Source organism: Xiphophorus hellerii, chromosome 16, assembly GCF_003331165.1.
Source record: "Xiphophorus hellerii strain 12219 chromosome 16, Xiphophorus_hellerii-4.1, whole genome shotgun sequence".
Classification (NCBI taxonomy): domain Eukaryota; kingdom Metazoa; phylum Chordata; class Actinopteri; order Cyprinodontiformes; family Poeciliidae; genus Xiphophorus; species Xiphophorus hellerii.
Genome location: NC_045687.1, coordinates 5,708,586 through 5,732,640, shown reverse-complemented (window position 1 = coordinate 5,732,640; position 24,055 = coordinate 5,708,586). Strand labels below are relative to the sequence as shown.

Sequence of the window (24,055 nt, the reverse complement as noted above, 5' to 3'; positions counted from 1 at the left end):
TTCCATTAAATTAGATTGTTAAAAAAACAGAATTTATAGGTGCCTACAAAATACTTCAACATATTTACAAGATTTCCACTTTATTTTCTAAATAAAATGCAAAAAGTTATTAATTTCTGAGAAAATCTAAGCAAAATCTTTTATAGTAGAATTAAGAAACTATAATACAAAAATGAAATAAAACTTCAAGACATTCTCAAACTAAAGTATCACTTATAATGCTAGTACCTGATACTGATACCAACTTGGCATCAATATTATTATTTTAAATGGATCTGCTTTTCATATCACAATCTGGCTTTGTGATATGACTTATTCTATTGTGCAGTAAGTCAAGCTTGACTTATTGCACAATAGAATATTTTCTTTAATATATTTGCAGAGACTGTAAAATATGAGTTCGATAACTTAATGGTCAATTAACTTCCACAGCTTTTGATGAGTTCTACCTTGAAGATCATTGTTAAATAAAAGAACCTGATATTCTATACAGAATACAAATGTCTAATTGAAACCTCATACAAACATCTGATTATTCCGGCCAAAAGATTATGCCAGCTAGTTTTGGAACACCCTGAAGCATAATAAAAACCACATAGAAAGAACCACATCTAAAAACAGCATCTCTCCCTCATTAATTGGGTTCTTTTATCCAAGGCTGAAAGCACCTTTTGTTGGCCTCGTTCGCAATCACCCCGCATGATTAAATCCTTCTATAACAACATTTTGTGTTATTAATAACACCTCCATTCCAGGTATTACAGAGGACAAAAGCAATCCAACAAACCAAATCACCAATGGGTCATTTACTACTTCCTTTATAATTTTACAACCTCATCCTACTTACATCCCCCCAAAAATTAGCTTCATCTGTAACTTAGCGACACCCATTGCCTCAGAATTAATGTCATTACTCTCCATCCGGCCGTGGAGCTATGCTGCATGACCATTAGAGTGTGACTACATGGATTATTTCCCATCGTGCCCCGGAGAGTTACAGGCTGCCAGGGTGGGCTGATGGGGGGCAGCGACAGGAGAAGACAGAGCAAATGCAATTTAAGTCCCAAGAAGTTCCCTCCATCCCTGAAAAGCCCAGTTATGTCTGCTGGGAGGACGGGGTGATGAGGGTCATTTTGTTCTTCCTAATGTAGCTGAAGATCAGCAGCGTGTGATAATGGGGTCTCTTTTTATTCTCTCAGCTTTCATTCACTGCCCACATCACTGTCACACTTCTAAATCTCACCCCCCCTCCCATGCTCCACACTCACTGCAGGAAAAGGATGATTGAGAGCCCCCAAAAAGAAGAACATGATTAAAAAGTCGGTGCCAGCAGATTGATTTCGGTAAAAAGTTCTCTTTATGCTGAAAACCCAGCAGTGAGGAATTGAAAAGTGGTAAAACAAGTGAGGGAGGGATGGCCGAACCTCTGACCAAGAGATGTGTGATTCGATTTTCAGTGACCATATTTTGTCAACCCGCACGCCTGCATGAGACGAGTATAATTTCACAGAAGATGTAAGAGTCAGACAAGTGATTGGTCCAAGGAGAAAAACTGCTTAACAGGCACAATGTAGCCAGGAGTGTTCAGCAGTAAAACAGCAACCTGCTCAATGACAACAGCGAGAAATGAAAAGACGAGGAAGGAGGGGAGGCGAGCAAATAAATGAAGGAAGCCTGGAAGAAACTCATTATTCTTGTTCACAGGTTTCATACTTCAGTATTCACTCATGAGTTTGCGGTAATGTAATGATGGTGTAGCAGTGCATAAAATCACTCCTGACACAAAGCATGTGCTGTTTTAATTCTTTGCAAAATGGACAGAATTGAAACCCAGAGTGGAACCATACATACAGTTTGTTCCAAGCATTTCTCCCATGAGTCTGTCCACGAGATGTTAACGTGTCAGTGGTTTTGTTCATTGTGTGCTGCCTAATTGTGCTTCTATAATGGCTTCGTGATGCTGGAGGCTTGAGCCTTAATTAATCACCTCTCCTCCAATGTTTGTATTACACTCCAAGTCACACACACACAAACTGTCACAGATATTATGAGAAAGAAATGCAGCAGGGTCAATGTGTAAAACAGAAACTGTTTTCATCTTCTAAATATTATTGATTTTTTCCATCATTTTTGGAATGATGTTTTAATTGTAAATACAAACGACATTCAAATGTTTTTGATAATCTTGTTTTCTTCTCATCCATTGAAGCACAAAATAAGCACTTCTTTTCTTAATTTTAAGTAAGACTAGAGCAGTGCTTTTTTTTTAGCAGCATTAGAGACAATTAAATGTGTTTCCTGCACCCAAAATGAGTATTTTCCCTGTCTGGTGTCAACTAATCAAAGCTCTAAAACCTGAAGTTGTTTTCGGAGTTAAGCTGCAACTGTGCTAAACTTTCTTCAGGATTGAAAAAAGTTTAGCCTGAAAAACATTCAACCTCCTGCAGTCTCTCAGAAACCAGCACAGCCAAACCACACAGAGTAAAAAGGTCAAGATCTTTGAGAAGTTAATAATTATTTTACCACTTGGGGATGGCTTTAGACCATCAAATTTTAGATAGGCAGATGATCTTTTAATGTAGATGAAAACATAAAACAAGGCGGCAGGAGATGAAACAGTTGTAATAAAATTATAACTGTTGAAATTAATAAACAAAAATATATACAGTAGTTGCTGGTAATGTTTGTGACTCAGAGGTGTTGAAAAATTGCGTTGATTGCAAGTTATTGATCTTACCTATGCCATCTCTCATCAGTTTGTCCTACTGTAAAAAAGTTTAAGAGAATACGATGATTACCAAACACTGGAGAACCAATAGTTTCAAAAGTCCTGCATAACTGCTGTCATCCTATTAGAGACCAGATAAAGGCACAGGATGGCGCTGAATGAAACATGGTTCATGTGTGGAAGTCTTAAATGCTTTTCACATTGTATTTATGTATTTTGTGTGCTGCTGCAGTTAATAGAGTTCCAAGGAATTGATTTTTTTCTGCAGGTCCAGGAGGACATTGTGCTAAGTTTGCACTAAAGTTCTCTCTGAACATTAGATAGACCTCCAATCTTCCAATATCTCCCGACACCGGCAGGGTCAAGTGATTATCCAAGCCTGTGAGCACTGGTGCCGAAGGTCATGGGTCAGGTTGCAACAGTGAGATGGGTATTGATTAGTCCTGGGATACTTAGGCTGATTGAGGAGCGCAGTAATTGGCCCGTTCTCTACAAGGCTCCAGCACTCACCTATTAGGGTTTTGAAGATCAAGTAATTACACTTCACCTCATATTATTCTGTCAAATATTCTAGTAATAAATAATGTAAAAAAAAAAAATTAAATATACAGTACCTGCTTCTCCTGAGGATTAGTGTTTTCTGTGTTTTTTCTGACAGCCACACAGCTCTCTTATATGGACGAGGCCACATAAATTTACACTGCAGAAGAAAATGCTAAATATCTGGAGTTCAGGTCAGGTCAGGAGCTCATCTGCATACACAAATCCTAAGACACAAATAAGTGTCTACAATTAAAATTCTTTATTTAAATTTGCTCAGTGACAGAGAGAAGTGGAGGGCAATGATGAAAACAATGATCTCCTGACACACATTCACACACATTCTGGCTGTAGGGTTTAGCTCTGAATGCTTCAGGGGAAAGAGGATGCTATGTTGCTGTGGTGATTGTGATGGAGAGCTTGTTGTTTTTGATTGACAGCTTCTGTGTTTATTCGTCCCAGGGTGCTTGGGTGTATGTGTGTGTTTCAGTAGGGTAACTCAGTGTGGCACATTTCCCTTTTAGACACCACAAGTGTCCTAATTAGCATACATTCATAAGCGGTGCGTCCTGGCAGAATGAACGGTAAATTAAAAATGAGTCCGCTTTACATCAAAACACAACTGGCAAATAATGAGAAATTAATTTACACTTGTTTTTATTTTACAACGATGTGACTGAGGGATTTTTTTTTTTTTTTTTTTGTCATTTAGAGCCTATTCAAAACCTTTATTTGGGGGGTTTTGAGGCGAATTTGAGTGCTTGGACAGTGTGAAGAAGTCAGCAGGACTGGCCCCTAATGAGCCTCTTCATGCCCTCCCTGTCTTGTTATTAAGTATTCATGATGCTGATATTTTTAACCACAGCCATCAGTGTCGGGGTCGTTATAGAGAGGCTCCAAAAACATGTCACACTGTGGCTGGATTTCCAAAAAATGATAAAAACTGTGCCACCTAAAGTCTGCCCTGCTGTTGGTTTAAACTGGCTGAGGGGGCGAAGGTGCCATTTTGAGAAGATTTACAGCTCAGGACTCAAACATTGGCTTATGTGAGCTCCATTCATCACAATGAGAGGCAATAGTATTTTGGCTTTTTTAGTTTATTTCACACCATGTTCACATAAATAAAAATCTGTTTTGTAACTCTGTTAAACATATTGTTCAACGTGAGATTTTTTTTGTTTTAAATTTATTGGTGAATTTGAAGAATTTCAAGGTATTCTCCTTTATTATTTAATCCGTCCTGTTTATTGCATCACTAGAGCTGGGTGGAAAACATCCTGGCAGCCTGATTCTGCCACCACCATGCTTGATAGTTGACTTTGTGCTTCACTGAACTGTAGCTCAATCTTGGTCTCATCTCACCTTAGAAACAAAAAAGTATTTTTCCTTCACTACAACTTCTTTCACAGTCACAACCAAATTGATCTATGGTGATTTAAAACCTAAAACCTGTGTGTATCCACTTGCTTCATGCCATCTTTCGGGATAACTCATAAACATCCAGGTTCCTTTTGTCTGAGCGTTACAGTTTTATCAGACGGTTGAAAGCAGGACACACATTTAGATTGTTCTTTTCTTTAGTGTGAGATTATGTTACTGCTTTAAGCTGTGGTATCCAATAAGTGTCAATATAATAACCATGCAATCCATGTTTGATAGTGTTGCTTTGAATTTGATTGCTAGTTTTGGAAAGTTTGAAAATCCCTTTGCAATGTTAATAAAATTCCAGTTAGAGGCATTTCTTCCTTTGTTTCTGTATACAAACATACTCAGTAGTCAGTTGAGTTATAAAAATTTAATATATATATGTCTATATATAACTACAGTATATATAACTGTGGTTATGCACATGCCAGTTTTGTGCATTAAACCTCAAACCCCATCTTTGTTAATTAGGAAGTGTAAAAGAAAACTATACATGACATCAAACAGTATGTCACCTTTCTACTTGTACATAATTCTTGTTTTCCTTATGCCTTTGTGTTTTGGTGTGTTCTTCCTTATAAAGAAGCTGTTTCATTGGTGTTATCTGGTAAAATCAAACACACAGCATGAGAACTGGATAAAGCGTGTGAGCAACCAAACACACTCGCCTCTGTTTGCAGCCACATCACAGGATGACTGTAGGAAGCAGTTTAGGCTCTGTGTAAAGTGAGTGGGTGCTTGAAGTTGTGGATTGATAATGATAGTGGGGGTTCTGGGTTGCTCTGTTTGTGAGGACTGGCATGGAAGAGGAAACTCTCTCTATCATTGATTTTTTTGTGTCGTGGTAAAATGAAAGCTGAGGTCCTGATGATATTTGGGAGAGGCTGACCTCAGATGTGCAGCTGGGGGGTTCTGCTGTGTTGCAATATTATGGTTCCTGTGTCTCTGTTTCTAACTGCTGTAGTCACACTATGCTGAAAGACTCAGAGAAACAAAGCCTTTTATTGGAAGCTAGGACTACGTGCCCAGTTGTTTGGATAGTTTGTTAATTTAATACCTCAGTGACCAGGCATACGATAGCTCTCCAAAGTTTTCACAAAGCTAAATATTGAAATTAGATCAAAAGCTGCCATAGTTCAAGATGGTGTGCACTATGCAACCAGGTTAATTTTATTATTCTTTCCATTTCTACATCAAAAATATATTTTTTCCTCTTGAATTGTGCATGATGTAGATAACCTCTGTAAGCCTAATTTCACTTTTCCAACCTGACTTTCTTCAAAAAATGTTAAAAAAAATATGGCTATACGTAGAAAGGTTTTACATATTGTTTCTTTGACTTTTATTTTACTTCCTCTAAAGTTCTGCATTTGTGTAATTTCTGTAGCACTTTAGCATGTGAAACTAAGGTTGTATGATTTGTTTGTGTGCATAATCCTAGCCATTAAATCTGATTCTGATCCCAACAAGAGGAAAAAGTTCTTGAAATTTGTGAATACATCAATAAACTTGTAACAGCTTTTAAGATAATCTATTTCATTATTGCCCTCTTGGATCTTTCTGACAGAGTGGCAGTTTTGTAATTTTTGGTGCACTAAAGAATCCATCTTTTATGACTTTTACTTATAATTGTATGTCTGTTTCAGCTCATCATATATACTTAAGGTTGGGTTAAATAAGGTCTTGTAACGACACTTACCTTGGTTTCAGCTAAAACAGCAGGAATCAAACAAGGCAGAGAATATCAAACTGTATTTATTTTCATTTTAATATAATTTATACTTGATTAAAACTAAGATTGACTATTGAGTATAGTGGTGCATAAATAAAACAATAGATTTATTGTAGACATGCACAACTCTTCTCAGAATGATCCAGTAAATACGCGTCTTTAGTCTATTCCTTCGTTATGAAGCACAGAAATCACAGTATTTCCAGTAATAGTTTGTTCTCAAAGAAAAAAACCCCACAAGTTGCCTACTAGTCCTTCTTGCCCCCTTATAATTGCTTTCGTTGTTTCCTGTATGCAGCACCTTCTCGTGTTTGGTGGTTGTTGTCCAGATTTCAGCGGTCAGCATTCATTTTTCGTAGCTTTGGTGGCAGATTGTCCTCCAGCCTCCCTCCAGCTGACAGAAGGGGGCTGTGCATGGGCGCAGGAGTGGGTGACAGCGTGGTTGGTGGGCTGCGCTGGTAAAGGTCTCCTGTCGACTGTGTCATGGGCTCAAAGCCCACCTTGAGTGACTTGAGTTGCAGCCGATTTTGTGCTCCTGGGCTGGGGGAGGAGCTCAGCCTCTGCAGCTTCATGGGGAGGTCCCCTGTGCTGCACGCCTTCTCTGCATGCTGGGAGCTGAGCAAAAGCACCTTCCTCTGCAGGTCCTCCTTCCCCGACGAGCTCATCCTCTGCAGCTTGCTCGGCAGCCGGCTGCCCGCTCCTCCCTGACGGCCCCTCTCCTCTGAAGTGTTGATGCAATCCACGGAAAACACCCGGTCGCGCCGGGCGCCGTGGCTCTCAGTCAGTGCGGGGGTGGGAGTGGACTGAGGTGAAGGCAACGAATTTTTCTCGTCCTGCTCTTTGACACTGTATGGAGGTGTTGGCACCTCAAATGTGCTGTGGAACTGAGAGTAGTCCACTCTGAAGAAGCCTTCCTCCAGAGACATGACGGGCAGGAAGCGGTGGCCCCATAAAACCTCGTCTTCAGTGTATGATGTCCGCGCTTGGCATGTCATACCTGCAAAACAGTGATGGATGAGTAATTATCTCAATGACTTTCAATTAATGGGGTCCAAATAAAGCATGCCTGTACGGAGGGATTCACTTTTTACTCAAAAACAAATTAATCACATGAGAAAGCAATAATAAACCGCATTTAATGGATTTCTCAGTTCAGGAAAACAAATATAAGCTCTTAAAACCTAATATATTGATATCTAGTCACAAAGCATGTAGTGTAGTGAAATAACAAGGATGACATTGCAAGAAGCAAAGTATCTGTTTATACGGTTGGAATAAATGAAATCTTTCCGGGCTGCAAGGTGGCCGCAATTTGTACAACCGTGTTGTGAGATTATCTAATTTTCCGCTGCCAGTGTAAATTAGGATTGTGATTGTGTGCATTTTTTGATGTAATGACAACCAATAAAAACACAGCAAAAACACAAAATCTTACCAAGTATTTTTATCTAGTTTCTAGTGCAAATGAATGGGTACATTTGAAATAAGACTAAACTAGCTAACCGATAACTTTTCTGCAACATATAAGTGCTTGTTTAAGTCAATAATCCCATGATATTGATGAAAAATGACTAGTTCCACTGTCAGATTATTTCACTTATAACATGGGAAAAATGTCTTGTTAAAAGTGAAATAATCTTTCAGTGGAACTAGGACTTTTTCATCAATATTAAGGAATCCTTCACTTAAAACAAGCACTTACATCTTGCTGAAAAGTTACTTGTAAGTTAGTTTTGTCTTGTATATCAAGAATACTAAGATATTTGCTCTAGAAACCAAAAAAAAAAAAAACTTGGTAAGATTTTGTGTATTTGAGGTGAAGTTGAATAACTTCAGTCAGCAGTCACTCACATACACACATCAGAGGTTTTTGATGTGGGTCAGGAGTGCACTGCTCCTTCATGTGGAGGACTTAAACTTTGTATTTTTTTTAGGGTGAGGGTAGAGTAGAAGATTTACAGTTTAGTTTTGACAGCAACCACACTGAGGTTGCTCTGTCTTGTTTTGTGGTTAAAAAAGAGCAGGGCTAAATGCAGGTGGTTGTATTTGACTCCACACTGGGGAAAGTGAAATGAGCTTCCTATAAAGAGTTTCTGGTTTAACCAAAGAAACAGAGGAAGGAATCTGACCTACATGGAAGAGTTTGAAAAACAAAAAGCCTTTGCTGATAGCCTGGTCAGAGGAGACTGAAACGGAGCTTCCTGGCTTACATTCATACGGCTTTTTAAGGTGGAAACTAAAATGGTTTATCGCTCTGAACCTACCATAAAAATGCTTTCTGAAGCAGCAGCTGATCAGTTGATGGGGAGATCAGATGTAGGTCAAGTCTATAACCGCCTGCTTGAGGCTGAAAATGACTTGAAACTGAGCCGGAGTCTCGACTTCTAGCAGGACAGTGACCCTCAACGTTCAGCCAGAACTACAGTGGACCAGTTTAGATCAAAACATATTGATGTGTTTGATTGGCCCAGTCAAAGTCCAGATCTAAAAGCAATAATTTCAGTCTGTACATCTGCAAAGCTATTAGAGAAATGGCAATTACTGCTTGCAGCTGCAATTGTAGTAGATGGTGTTACAAGATTTTTACTTGCATCAATTTCCTTCCACTTCACACGTTTGCCCTACTTTTTGCTGCTCTGTCACATAAAGTCCCTAAAAGATGAAAGACATTGTAGTTTGATGTTTTAATGTGACAAAATCTGAAAAAACTTAAAGTCATGAATATGTTTGCAAGTAACTCTTCATCTGCCATCTTTATTGAAGCACCAAGAAGCACAAAATAAGATATAATGACCTGCAGAAGTTTGAAACCAGTCTTAATCAATTTAGACTGGTTTGTAAATCAGCCAAGCTTTCTTGTAATCTTCATCAAAACTGTTCTTTGGAAGGATTTCATTAAACTTTTCCTAGTCTGCTCATTTTCTGTCATGTCTTTGCCCTTCATTACAACATATTCCACAACTGTTTTTAAAATACAGTGGAGGACAGAAGACAGTTATTTGCAGCCGCTGAGAACCACTCACTAAAACAAATAATATTTAGATGTCAAGTTTTTTACTAGCAGGAAATCCATATCTGTTTTAAAACAGGTTAAACTGTTAGAGTTTTATTGCTTAGGGTTTATGAGGCTTAAAAAATTTATTCTTTTTATATACCAAACTGAAATTGAGCCAACGTCCAGAGAAATAATTATAATTTCTAAATATAAACATTAAGTTTGCGATGGACTGACTGGAGTTTTAAGTCTCAATTCTACTCACTGCATTCTAGAGAAAAGATATACACCATTCTCCCAGTGGAGATTATTTTTGCAAAGCGCTGTAAAAGGTCTCATATTTATTTTTTTTAGAAGTACAATTTTTTTTGGAGGTTTATGATGATCAATAAATGCACAGCTGTAATTTCAGAGTTTCTGAAGAGCTCTGCGGTTAGCAGAAGAGTAGGAGTATTATCGCGTACCTCTGAGCGACGAGGGGTGCAGTGTTATGTCATAGCCTGATTCTATTCCCGGCTCACTACACTTCATCTAACAAAACCATTTAACAGCCCTACATTACCTCAAAGGTCACTTTTTAAAATACTTTAGCCTAAAGTCTTGGCTCTGATTACAACGATGAGCACTGTGTTAATTTTCAAGCACTTTTGTTATTTGAAGAGGGCTGGGGTTTTTTGCTGTTGTTTTTTCCACTTTTTTGGTCAACACACATGACAACAGCATTATAGGAGCATTGGAGGCTGACAGGCATGCCATTTTAGCTTCATCTCTCAGGCATCATATGGGTAGCCACCCACCTGGATAATGTTCACTGCATCTTGCATAAAAATAAAAGCCCCCAGCAACACAAATACTTGGCAGACAGCAAGCCGGACATCCCAGAAGAAGGTTCTTGTGAACATTCGCAGCTTTCACTGAATCTTAGCTTTATAATGCATGAATCAAGGTTCTGAAGATTATGTTGAGTTTCAGGTGAAGTGGAAATTTCTGGATTGTATTGTTCTGTCAGGAACAGATATTTAACTGGTTTATTTGGCAATTTCTTCATAGACTTTTGTTGCCAATTTTGTTGTTTTTAAACATGATTTCATCCTGCTGTTTGTGTGACATTTACTTAATGAAATGTTTTACCTCATTACAGGTGATTTTTATTTTTTTTTTGTAATTTAAAATGTTTTTTATTCATTCTACCTTGATGTTGGCACTTGCAAATTCTGCAAGTCTTCAGAAGATTTCATCAGAGTAAAATGAAGAGAGGAGTAAAATGAAACAAACCTTTATATGACGTTAGAATTGAGGTGCTTACCACTCAGTCCTACTATATGGTGCAGTAGAGATCAAAGTTATTCATACACCTGGGAGCTTTAGACACAGATCATCCTGCTGGTAAGAAATGATACAGGGATCTCTAATGAAAGTATACAAAAGGAGTATTTTAGTTACATAAAAACGCTTGTGTAAAATTATTTACACACTTCTTAATAACCAATGGGAAACTGTGTATAATTTCTGACTAGCATTTCTTACTTTTCCAGTGGTATATTTTACCATTTATTTTTGATGATGATATCCAAGTGCTTAAAATTGGAAGAGCCTGATCTTTAGCTTTGTCCAGATTTAAATGGAAACACTTGTTGGACCACTACAAAAATGTTAGAAACATATTTGTAAAATTTAAGTGATTGGGCTTGTGTGTGTGTGTCTATATGGTTAGTGGTGGCGTTTTTCTATTCCTGCGTATTTTAGGAGGATAAACCTTTACCATAGCTGTTATTTATTTGTGACTTTCATGCATAAGTGGAATGCAAACAATTTTGTTGGGTTTAAAAGTCAAATTCGGATTTTATTCGTTTGCCTTTATCAGAGAAATGTAGTAGAAAGCCTTTAATGTTTGTACTTTTTGCTAACAATTATAAATAATCTGCCCCCTAAGCTGTCTGGGCTAAGAAGAAAATGAAATTTCAGGACCTGCAGATGTGCATGAGTCCTTGTGTAGGTGTTGGAGTTTGAGTATTTTAACATATTTCCTTCTCAGCTTCTTAGGCGCGCTGCGATGTTAATAAGACGAGCTGTTGCTCTCAAGCTGATCCTCCTCCTGAGCTCTGTTGTCTCCACCACAAAAGTGGCAGAGTGCAGCAGGACGGATGGAGTCGGCGCAGAAGAGGGAAGATGAATTTATTTGCATTGGACTTTAGGGAGGAATCTTTCTGTTAAATATGCAACAGGGGGATCAGTGTTGCTGCTGAGGATTTTCTCTGCAGTAAGTAGGCTGTACACCAACTCCTGGTTCTAACCGTCATCAGAGAAATGCTGCATGAAAACTCAGCACATTCATCGCAGTGATGCACACTTCTGTGACCACAGGCATTTATTATGCATACAGTGGGCTTAAACTGATTATGGAGTAATAAAATATTCCTCATAATTCAATCAGGCGCTCATTCACATGTCATTCTTTCTCACTCCCTCTCCCCAGTTCTTTTTTTAACATGAAAAATAGAAAAATAAGTTAATATTTACATTTGAATGCTGTGTGAATACTGAAGATAGGAATCAGTGGCAGCAGAAAAGTAGTAACAGGAACAGCTTTCTCACCCGTGGTCTCCACGATGCCCTCGAGGATAACGACAATCTCAAATTGTTCGTTCATGAGGGAGCGCTGCGATAAGTCGAAAAACGGACTTTTGGGATTTATTTCATGGCAGATTGTGAGAGGAGACACCAGGAAGAGCTGGTCTGCTCCCGTCCCGAAGCCAACATCCAGCTCACACTGGTCCAGTGGCAAGAACTCTCCTTCAGGTGTCTGACGAGACTGGAGGATAATGATGAAAACCAAAATGGGAGAAAAAGAAGGAAGAGACATCAAGTAAGATGCATCACATAACAGAGATGAGGTTTTTGTTTAGTTTCATTTGAAGTCAGTGAAAATAAAGAGGAAAATAAACACAAGATTCTGTTTATAAAGATTATACTTGCACTTTTTAGGCAACTTTTTTTGGAAAGACTTCTACAATTAATATCATAAAAGAATTGCATGGACATTGATTCATATATTAAATAGTAATTTCGTCCACATGCATGACATCAGTGATTATCAGTGACTTACAGTAGATGCCAAGCATTCAGGATTTTCAGACAGTTGTAGTGTCCATTAGTCTCAGAAGAATGAACAACTAATAACTGCCAGGTAAAATGTTTGCTTCCCTCATGATGAAGTTCTGAATATTCCAGCTCCTTGTAATTTAAATAATTTCTATATGCCAGATCTGCAGGTTTACTCCAAAACTAATCATTCTTTCTGGATGCCCAATAATGTGGTTCTTACCTTTTGTTTTTCTTTTTTGCCAGAAAGTGTTTCTGAATACATGCACCAGCAATCCTCCCACACAAAAATCTCCACCTCTGCACCGCTCACAGCTTCTTTATCATCTCCCACACAAATATACATGCATCCCATCTCTGCTCCCTTCCATACAAACAAGAAAACATTCATGGAGTTTTACAAGAATCAGTTCTCACAAACTATTTGTGCCAGAGTGTTACCTTAAACCATTTAGTCCAGCCTTGAGGATACGTTAGCACTGCATTATTTAGGCTACATTAGCGCTATAGCATTTCGGCTTTGTTATCTGTGTGCCAAATAATGTCATCCTCCACAATAAGCTTCTTCACAGTGGTAACCTACTTCACCCATACAGTAATGGTGTATAGAAACCTTAAAGGTATTTCTTAATATTTGAAGGATTTGAGTCGCAGTTAGAAATAAACCAGCTACACATGCTAACAGTCGCTATCTCAGCTTGAGCAAATAACATCTAGAGATCAACTTTCTGTCTTTGTTCTGGTTTAAAACATCCAAATTAGGGCTGGGAGATGCAAGCGTAGTGTTCAACGTTATTGTGGAAAAAACATATTTGCATGATAAGAATTTTGCTTTATAATGACAAAGACATTTTCATTAAGGTTTGCAAACCCAGAAAACTGCCAGTGCTGTGATTATTGCTTTTGCTGCTTGAAATATTTATTTTATCCCGGTATTAGTTCATAATGTTGCGGTGGAAAAAGTATGACCATACAGAAAAAGCACTCTTATTGCATATGATTAAAATGTCTGGTGGTTCTACTGTTTTTGTTCCACAATAATAAAAAAACAACTTAAAAACACTGATTCCTTTTTTTTCTCATTTCATTTAGATACTAGTTAATACAGTACCTTGATTTCTCTCCCTATTGTAATTGTGACACTTATAATTTCATCTCAAATGGCACGGCATTGCTGATATAGCAAAGGCATTCTTCAGTGGATATTTATGTAAAGCAGTGCATTGTTCTCCTTTGATTTGTGTGTGTGTGTGTGTGTTGGTCACAAACAAATTTAATTTCACATCAGCTATTGATTACTAAATATTATTCAGTAATGCTTGTTCCAAATGACTATTTTTTGTAAAAAAAATATTTTTAATAGTCATTTACATTTAATCTTTATTAGGTTACTATTGCCGAAATGATCCTCTACATTATTTGTTTGTACTATAGACACAATAATGTGTTATTCCTCTGATGTTTGCCATATTGAGACGACCGTATCATATCATCATCAGTTGCAGCAGGATTTCATTTTTTGGTTGCAGCCTGACTAAAATCTCCTGATTCACCACATCCTGAAAGAAGTCTGTTGCATTGAGATCGGGTAACCATGAAGGTCACTGGACCAAAGTGAAGAAACCAGTTTGAGTCTATATGAGCAAACAAAATGAGTTTATCAGGCTCATGTCAGTTTGCCTTATCCAGGTGTTGCTGGTATTTCTCTCTCACACACACACCAGGTGAAAACAGTGGCAGCAATGCACTTATAGCTGGTGTTAGTGCAGGTCTTATTTTTTGTCCAAGCTTTATGCATCCTGCAGACATATTACTCAGAGTCGAGTATCATTCTGACCTCCCGGGGATTTCACTCTGCACTGCGTCCGTCTGAGACACAAACTGTGGAAGAGGGGTGAGTAAACAGGCTTTGGATTGCCAGAAAATACCAGCTTTTTTCCCTCTCCTGTGCATGTAAGTGAAATGCCCCCATTTTAGTTGGAGAAGGCCTTTGATGCTGGTTCGGAGAGTGTTCGAATGTTTGGCCCTTCCGGGCTGCTGAATCCTGTTTAGCTGTTTAGTGTCATTCCCTCCAGGAGGGCGAGCTCGGGATAGCTGTGAGAAGTTCTGCATTTCATTTTCTGTCTTTGTCACTTAAGATTTAGAAGATGGATGACTGTATGCAAATACTGACAGTTGAAGCTCCTCACACAGGGCCCCCATGGCAATGTGCTCTGCTCCCCCCTGCACAGAGATTCAGAGATAGACGAGCTTGTCGACTGTTTTTTTTTTTTTCTTTGAATCTGACATGCTGTTCTAACAAAAGAGCAGATTTCCATCCTGAAGCTCAGAGGATGGGACAACAAACTCATTGTATTCATTTTATTCAATGCTTTTAGGGAAATGGTGCAGAAAAAGAACTAGATATTTGTGTTGGAGAGAAAGGGTTACATTTGCATGTCAATAGAAGTGTAGTTGTTTTTTTTAAAATTCTCATAAGACGTGAAGATTTCAATGATCTTTACAACAAGAATAAAGTGCCCATACGTTCTGCTAGAACAGGATTACTCAGTATCCACAGAAACAAAAGATGGGTTTAAAGATTCACCATTGACCATTCCCTCTTGAACAATTTCTCTGGATCTTTCAGTCTCTTGTATGCTCTGCTATTCTGTCCAATCTACAGATTTTCTAAAGGGTTTAAGTCTTGATAGTGGCTCTACCACAAACGAATGCTGATTTTGTGTCGGCTGTTGGTGTATCCATACCTTTCAGATCATTATCTTGACTAAATACCCATAGACAAGCTATTTTCAGAGGAATAATAAGGTCACAGCAGTTGGTATGAGGATATTTTCTCAAATATTCAGCCCATGTTTTATTGTGTGTTAGTTGGCGAATAGCTTAGTCATTGTCAAGTCAGACCAAAGCATGCCTTTCCAGTTGAACACCTAGCAGCATTAAGCAAACTCCAGCAGTGAACTTTGGAGATCTTTCTACCTCTCAAACCATCTTCCTCACTGTATGTGATGTCAAGAAAAACTCAGATCCTTTCCCAGTCTTGCTTGTCAAAGGATCCTGATCCATTCTGAGATTTTTCCTGTAAAATTTCAAGTTACCACGCACTGCAAAAACACAAAATCTTACTTGGTATTCTGGTTTAGTTTCTAGGGCAAGTATCTTAGTACACAAAAAAAGATCAAAGTAATTCACAAGTAACTTTTCAGCAAGATAGTTGAGCTTGTTTTAAGTAAAAAAATTCCTCAATATTGATGATAAATTACTAGTTTCAACGGCAGAGTTTTTCACTTATAAGTAAAATAATCTGCCAATGGAACAAGTATCTTTTCATAAACATTAAAAAGTTATTTACTTAAACAAGCAACTATGTGTTTCTAAAAAGTTACTTGTAAGTTAGTTTTGTCGTAATTCAAGTGTACTAGGGTACTTGCACTAAAAACTTGACAAAAATACTTGGTGAGATTTTTTTTTCAGTGCGGAAAACCCTCCTATTTATGGATTTTTTTCATAAAACATATCGAAAATATTTAATAGAAAATGCAAAATGTGAGGCTGAAATGCTAACTGATACACAACTGACAGCCGTTTTTAAAGCACTTATTTTCCTTGGTCTAAGGAAGGACATGTATTGGTGAAACATGCGGTACTAGTTAGACAACTGCTGCACACGAACACTTGAATAACTTTAAATTAAATCCTGCAATGATAATAAGAAATCATGGCCACTGTGTCTCATTATTTATTGGCTAGACTTTATGTAAGTGTATCTAAAATAAGATTACTGTGGAGGCTTGTGTTCTTTCAATATTAAAAATTAGACACTAATGGATGGTGCTTGAAATATGAAGTCTAATCATTTTCTTTTTAGGCTTTGTGCTCTTTTTTTCCCCTTTCCCTATTTAAGTATGTTTTAGTTCTGTGTATGGCACTTAGCAGCAGAGAGGTGTGTCAAAATGTCATTCAAAATTATACTGTACAGGCTCTTAAATCAGAAACAAAATGGCATTTTAGTCTTTCAGTTCTGAAGGTTCATGCACACCGTCAGTGGTTTTGAACGGGTGCGTAGGAGGAAAAATCCACAGACTAGAGAGAATCAAACTTCTGCAGACTTATTGTTTGCAAAATATTTCACTAGGGGAAAAGATGTCACATCTTTTGCCAAAATAAAACCTGCAGTTTGGAAACAGTTTGATGCAAATAGCCGAACAGAGTTTAGATGTCTTGGACAGAGATGAGCAGAAAACCTACGCTGTGCACAAGTTGTGAAAACTTGTGTACAAAAAAAAAAAAAAAAAAAAGTTTAAATAGGAAGGCCTTGAGCTACAGAGATTTGAAATGATTTTTGGATTTGAGGCTGACTAATCAATGCCTGCAGAGCTCTCTCCAGCAATCCTCCGCTCAGTCATGCAGTTGGAACTGTTTCGTATTGGGAAAGCAATACTGAGAATATTTCATTTATGCCTGAAATAGATTGCACCTCTCAAGTGCTGAAAATACATAGAAAAACATGTTACTCATTTTTATTGTACCAACTTTCTTTGACTATTTGAGTTGTTGTTTTGCCATTTTTTCCACTATTTCTTTACATACCCACCCTCCATCCTACCTCCCAGTAAAACCAGTTAACATTTCAGGGAGGATTATTTACCAGCATGCCATTCGAAGCTGTCAGACCCAACAGAGCTGCCACTCTGTGGGTGACAGCTCTCACTGGCCTGTTTCACCCCATTTTCTGCCTCCTGTCATCAAGCAATCCTCCACTACCTCTTAGCAGGGCTGCAGGCTACCTACATGATGCCCAAAGCCATGTAAACAAGAGCTTCCATCTTGTTTTACAGGATCAAACATGCATTCTTGTGAATGTTTCCTTCTAATTTCTTTTCCAAACCATCTTTTTGTGTAATCAACTACAAACTTTGCTCATAGTTCAAAGTGTCTGCAGATGGCAACTTCGAAATGTTGAATTTGTGTCTAAATTTGGCCAAAGCACATGATCTGTTCCATCGTAGCTTTGACTGAAGTGAAATTTCACTCTCTAGATCTGGACACGTGAAGAAAAATCATTTAATTCAGTAGAAGATAAACATTTTTTTCATTTTCTAGAGGACAAAAATCTAACAGTAAGTTAAATAGATTTTACACTGATTTCTATAAAAATGCAGTCTTTTAATTTCCCACATTACAATTCCAACATTTTCCTTGTCAGTGTAGACTCAATGCACACTGCATAAGTCAAAAAGGAGGTATTCAAGACTCTTATGGACTGAAAAGCGATTTAAATTTGGGTTAAACTGGAAATGCACCTCTTGAACTAGATCGAGAATTTGTTTTTTGTTTGAATCCAGGTAGCATTTAGGGATGGGCAACATGGACTTCAAATTTTATCACAATAATTTGCAGCAATTATTGTAAGAGCTATAAGAGATAATTAAATACATCCCTGCAATGATTTTCTGTTTTTGGCAGTAGTTTAGTAATTGTATGCCCATCATATTTTCATATTTACTCAATGTTTGTATAGAAACATCAGTAGAAAAAAAGTGATTGTATTTGACAAACTAGGATTAGTTTATTGTAGTCACAATTGTTTATGATAATTATGAATAATATAATAATTAACCATAACTAGTGATCAAAAGCACACTGATAAAATAAACTTTTGGCACTATACGGGAAATATTATGCATTTTTTATTTAGTAATGCTGACACTTTGGCAAAATGTCTCCACCACCAGGTCTCTCCTGCAGACCAGCGGAGAGGCAGATCGCTGCCGGGCTCTCCAAACATGTGAGCCAAAACGTCTTACTCTGGCGTCCTGGGCATCACCAAAGGCAAAAAGGAGACCCAACACACAGCATGAAGGCGTAGGCAGATGGCTACAGACCCACTTCAAACCAAAAAAGGTCAGTAGGTCTATGGATTGCACTCACAGTGATGAAAGACTGCAGCTTTTATCCTACACAGCAGCACTTTTGTTGGCTTTATCTACATATCACCACTGAATATGGTGGTTATATTGCTGACAGATAGGGAAGTGATATGCTTAGTAAAGGTCATATTTACCTTTATTAAGTAAAAGTGGCTGCATTGTTTTGATCATTTTCTGTAAGAAAAAGTTACATCTTACCACAGTTCTGTTTATTCCAAGAATGTTTATTTTAATGTAAGTGTCATGTAAAATGTTTAATAACCTCTGGCAATATTTCCTGGCCTGCTCGACTTCTAATTAATCAAAGTTTTAGCTCAGATATGTTAAAATTAAAGAATGAACACATAATCAAAACGGGGAAAATAATAAAAGGGAGGAAATAATGTTTTACTCAATTATAAATCGTCATAAACCATCTTCCATCAATTTTCTTGACTCAACAGCTTTATTTTTTTAAAATATCAACACTGATGTGGATACTTGGATTGTATTTTCGGTTGGATAACCAGAATTAATTTTGAGCCAATCGACAACCAAAGAGCCAGATTAATAGGGGAGGCACCCATATTGATGTCTCTCAGAATCTGCAAAGCAATTCATCACATAAATAACTGTGAGAAACAGAAAGCTGAAAACCACAAAAATCCATCCAGGTTTTCTGTTTCCTTCAGTTAAACAGGGTAGTGTAGATCATGTCTGCACTAAAAAAGAAGAAAGCAATTATTTTGTTCTGCATGTCTGTGTCAGATGTAAGAGAAACATGAAGAACTGCTTGTCTTATTTCATTGAAGTGACATTTCTTTTCATTTCTATAATGTGAGTCTGTGAAAATATCCTCACAGTGTGCAGGGTGCAAGTTTATTTCACAAACACATTGATTTTCAAACTGTTATTACAGTTGACCATAGTCACTAAGCTAAACTAAAATCTCCAAAAACTAGGAGCCCCCTATAAAAACACTAAAAACAGCCTATTTTAAATATGCCTTTAATATGCATTAATACGTACAATAGAAAACACTTTTGGTGCAGATGCTAATATCTGTTCTTCCTTAACTCCACTCCTGGAAAGCATAGCCAATCGATGAAAGGTGCTACTGGATTGGCTGCTTTGCTACCGATAGCTAATATTATGTCAAGTAGCATTGCAGATGGGTATTTCAACTTCCAAAGCTGACTTTTCTTTTGAATTTTTCAGAAAATAATCCACAAATATGCGCATTTTGTAGTTATGTTCCTCAGAAAAAATCATGCAGAGGTTCATAATAGTTGAAAAGTCAATTTTATGATCCATCTGTCAGGTTGTCAGTCAGGTTGTGCTGGGTTCAACTTCATTTCTCAGACATGACAGATGCCCATCTGCTCTACAGTAAAATTGGCATGTCTTCTATTGCACTCATGTTTGCTTTCATAATTTTTAATAAGGCTGCACAATATATTGACTCACAGACATAATCACAGTATCAGTGTGTGGAGTATCGCCGTTGGAAAGGACTGCTTGGATGCAATATTTGGTAGATTATTAAATTTCAAGCTTCAGGGATTCATGCTCTGGATATCAGTGACGTATTCGGTCAATGGCATGAGCTTTAAGTGCCCTTTCTGCACACAGTTACATTGTGTAATGGTACGGAAAGATTTAAGTCATAAAAAACGTGGGTTAATCACAATAAAAGTCGTCATTGCACTTATCAGAATTATGTATTTTCCAGATATCCTAATCTTTAAAACATGCTGTTACACTCAGGTACATATACTGAGCTAAAACTGAGGGAAAAAAATATCTATGTCAAAATAAAAACTGAAAATTGTATGTAAAGCCATGAGAACTATAGTTTAAGGTCACTTTAAAGTACATCAAGTAAGTGTTCCTCCTTGGAGGCAAAATACAATGATGTTAGTTTCGGTTTGAACTTCTAGCACAATTTAAAGTGAGTTCAAATCACTGCAATAACACTTTTAAAATGTGTCCATATGTGAAATTATTTGAAATATTACAGGAGTGTATAAGCTGTTCATTTACTCACAGCTTTAGGATCAGGCTGGAGTCAAAGTTTGCCCCTATCTCTAACAGCTTTAAAATATCTCCTCTATCTTCTTTGTATTTTCCTTTGAGCCCTGAATGAGACAGAGCTGTAGCTCAACAGCACCACCAACATCTCCAAGAAGGAAGTGCATGTCCAGCATTCAGCTTGAATGATTTTTCATTTATCCAAAAAAACTTATGTGGCATGTGATGTTTAAAGGCATTTGCATAGCAAACAACGCATTTGTTTCCGGAGTGACTCACCTGATCCGTTTGTCTCTTTGGTGATTTGCGCTCTGGCAGAGCTGCAGTGTGGGTAAGAGAGTCTTTGAAGCGAGAGAACAAGGTTAGACCACAAAGCCCTGGAGCAAATGTAAGTGTACGGTGGTTGCTATGTTTATTTATTTTTTTCACAGAAAGAGAAACTGTGAAAATTTTGTACAGTTTGCAGCAAGATTTAGAAGCTTAGGTCTAGTTTTCTAAAGATAAAAAAGACAGTCCAGACTATGCTGGGTTTAAAGGTTCATAACATGGGCTTCCATTTTTTGCTTTATAATTTTTTTTAATTTCCCAAGACTATTCAGATGATATCACACATATTAAAGGTTGTATGTAGATTTAGCTACACAGAAGATTTGTGGTACAGTTTTGTGACTCTACTTCCTGTTTGTGGAGCTGTTACCCTCCTTCGTGCTCCTCAGTGTGGAGCAGCTCTATCCTCCCTGCCTCCTGCTCTCCGCCTGCCTGCATGCATCATTAAGCTGACCAACGCTGTGTGTGGAAGAGAACACAGACATAAACAAGCTCCAAGCACATCTCTAATGCAGTTTGTCTTCTTTTATGGCCCATTTTGCTCACCGAACATAGATGTGGCTGAAAGGAGCTCCGTGGTGATAATTAAAAGAAGAGCCAGCGGACCTCGCTGCTGTTTGTGTTGTAATTTTCTGCATTGCTGCTCATTTTCAGAGTGTGAGGTTCATTAGCTGTGTTAACTACAAAATAAAAAAAAGCTGCTGAGTTCTTCATTAGTAGAGTTGTTCATTTCCTTCTGTTTAAACTTCTTTTAACTGTTTTCAAAGATTGCAGTTGAAGTTTGCATCCAATGTTGGGGATCTCCTCACTTTCTCTGCATCTACCAGTCACATTAACTCAGTCTCCAGTTTTTGTGAAGAAACTGAGGTAACTGTCCACTGTGCAGCTCTCCAGATATAAACCATCACTGCCTTTTCTTATAGATCCTGGTGGTTTAAAGTTTACCAACCTATAGATTTGCCAACCAACCTGATGTGCGGAGATTTAGAAAAGAAAGATTATGCAAATGAAAGGATTGTGTCATGAATGAGAGGAAAATAATAGTTTAAAGGTTTAATTCATAGAGTAGAGCAGGATTGGGTAAAGTTCAACCAACTTCTCGTCTGCATTGCTTTATGAAAAAACCCAGAATATCTGATGCATTCAGCTTCTATTCATCATAAATCTGGAACAAACTTCCAGAAAACTCCAAAACAGCTGAAACACTGAGTACTCTTAATCTAGTCTAAAAACCCAGCTGTTTAGAGCTGCCTCTGATTTGTAGTAAGTGGAACATAGATCAACCTATTTGATGTGTATTGTTTTATAATTTTGATTATGGCACTTGATAAAATGTCATGTTCATTGCTTGTTTCATAATTGGTGACTGTTTGATGTTTTTATGATGTAAAGCACTTTAAATTTTCTTGTTGCTTAATTGTGCTTCACAAATAAACTTGACTTGTTCCACTTGGCGTTGCGCTAAGTTGCGCATTCTGCTTACCTTTATGAGTTTGCACCTGATCTGCGCGGACACCATGTGGCTGTTGCGCAGGTTGCCCACTCGGAACATGAGGCAGAGTCTGCCGTCTCTTTGGGAAATCACCGCGTCCTGGCTGAACATGAGCGTCTCCGCGCGTTTCTTAGGCTGGGACATTTTGATGAACATGCAGCCGATGAGGAAGGCGTCCACTATGGAACCCAGCAGCGACTGGAACAGGAAGAGGATGATCCCCTCCGGGCACTTCTCGGTGATATACCGGTAGCCGTAGCCGATGGTGGCTTCGGTCTCGATGAAAAAGAGGAACGCTGAAGGGAAGTTGTAAACGTTCGCCACGCACGGGGTGTAGGACGGATCGTGGCCGTGATTTAGATCCCCCCTGATGTAAGCAATGATCCACCACATCGATGCCATGACGAGCCAAGCGATGGTGTAGGTGAGAATGAAGATGAGCAGGTTCCAGCGCCACTTCAGGTCCACCAGAGTGGTGAACAGGTCGGAGAGGTACCTGCTGGTCTCCCCGCCGAGGTTTCCGTGCTGCACGTTGCAGCGGCCGTTCTTCTCCACGAAGCGTTGGCGTTTCTTCTTCACCGGGGCGGAGAAAGTAGTTGCCCGGTTGGTGTTGACCACCTGGTAGTCTTCTCCAAATTTCCTCCGAAGTGCTGCCATGTCCGCCCGTCTGGTGTTAACTAGCGCAACAGTCACTGTTTAATCCATGATGTGTTTAGAGTTTTAGTCTCCAACGGATTGGTTACCTGCAGTGCGTAAAATACGCCATGGCCACTTCAGTGCGCACAGCGGATCCTGGGAATTATGAAAGATACAAACAAACAAACAGAAAATACCTACTGCCTGTTTGCTTTTATTGCACAGTAGGTGTTCGCTTGCTGGAAAGTTCCACTGTCCTCTTGGTTATTTCACATCACACCAATGAGTCTCTGCTCTTCTCCGTGCGCTCTGCTCAGCCTCTGTGTGTTCTGACTGACGCGTCGTTCAGTAGCGCAGGAGCCGTCCACTACACACCGCTTCTGGTGGGACGTTATGGTTAAAGAGAGAAGAGGGAGTATTGGAGATGCAGAGAGAGGAAGGGAAAGGGGCAGGAAAAGAGGAGGAGAGAGTTACACAATATGAGATGTGGGCAGTTTGACTCCAGTTCAGCTGGTCAGTTAATAGATCATAGGTTCATTCTGAAAAATTAACCAGATGGATAATTTATTCATCTTCTTGTTTCATGAGAGTTTTAATTAAGGTGTATTCTCCTGTGTGATTAAGGAGTATTGATGGAAGATGAAAACAAATATTTAAATTGATGATATTAGAGAATCATAGGACTAAGTCAAACGGTGCCACCTGCTGGATGGTCCGTCCATGTGCATTTAAAACCTGTCCAACTGTTGTGCGGGTGAACTCTGACGTTGCTGAGACAGTGTTCAGTAAAGTATTCACACCTTTGGAGGGGAGAAAAAAAGTTTCTGAGGTATAAATACTTTTGTAAAGCACTGCATTCTGCTTAGGTGAACAACACGGTTATGCACAGCTTCAGTTATTACAACTAAAAACCAGCGATCAGGCCGAAACCTGGGAGTAGTGATGGACTCTGACCTGAACCTCCAGAGCCACATAAAGACAGTCACAAAGTCGGCCTTCTATCACCTGAAGAACATTTCCAGGATTAAAGGACTAATGTCTCAGCCAGATCTAGAGAAACTCATCCATGCGTTCATCTTCAGTCGTATTGATTATTGCAACAGCGTCTTCACAGGTCTGTCCAACAAATCAATCAAAC

The 24,055-nt window shown here is 38.4% G+C and overlaps 1 protein-coding gene across 2 annotated transcripts; it reads right to left on the bottom strand.

Annotated features, from left to right (window-relative positions):
- Positions 1 to 6,430: 6,430 nt before the first annotated feature.
- Positions 6,431 to 23,749, bottom strand: kcnj19a (potassium inwardly rectifying channel subfamily J member 19a). 2 transcript variants are annotated; one of them, XM_032587248.1, is made up of 3 exons: positions 22,273 to 23,749; positions 11,941 to 12,232; positions 6,431 to 7,422 (listed from the first exon to the last, which is right to left on the bottom strand). In XM_032587248.1, the coding sequence occupies exons 1-3, from the start codon at positions 22,936 to 22,938 to the stop codon at positions 6,758 to 6,760; spliced, it is 1,623 nt and encodes a 540-aa protein (XP_032443139.1). In that variant the 5' UTR covers positions 22,939 to 23,749; the 3' UTR covers positions 6,431 to 6,757. The 2 variants fall into 2 exon arrangements, with proteins under 2 accessions (XP_032443139.1, XP_032443140.1); XM_032587249.1 differs by having other exon boundaries at positions 12,016 to 12,232; positions 22,273 to 23,745.
- Positions 23,750 to 24,055: the final 306 nt, after the last annotated feature.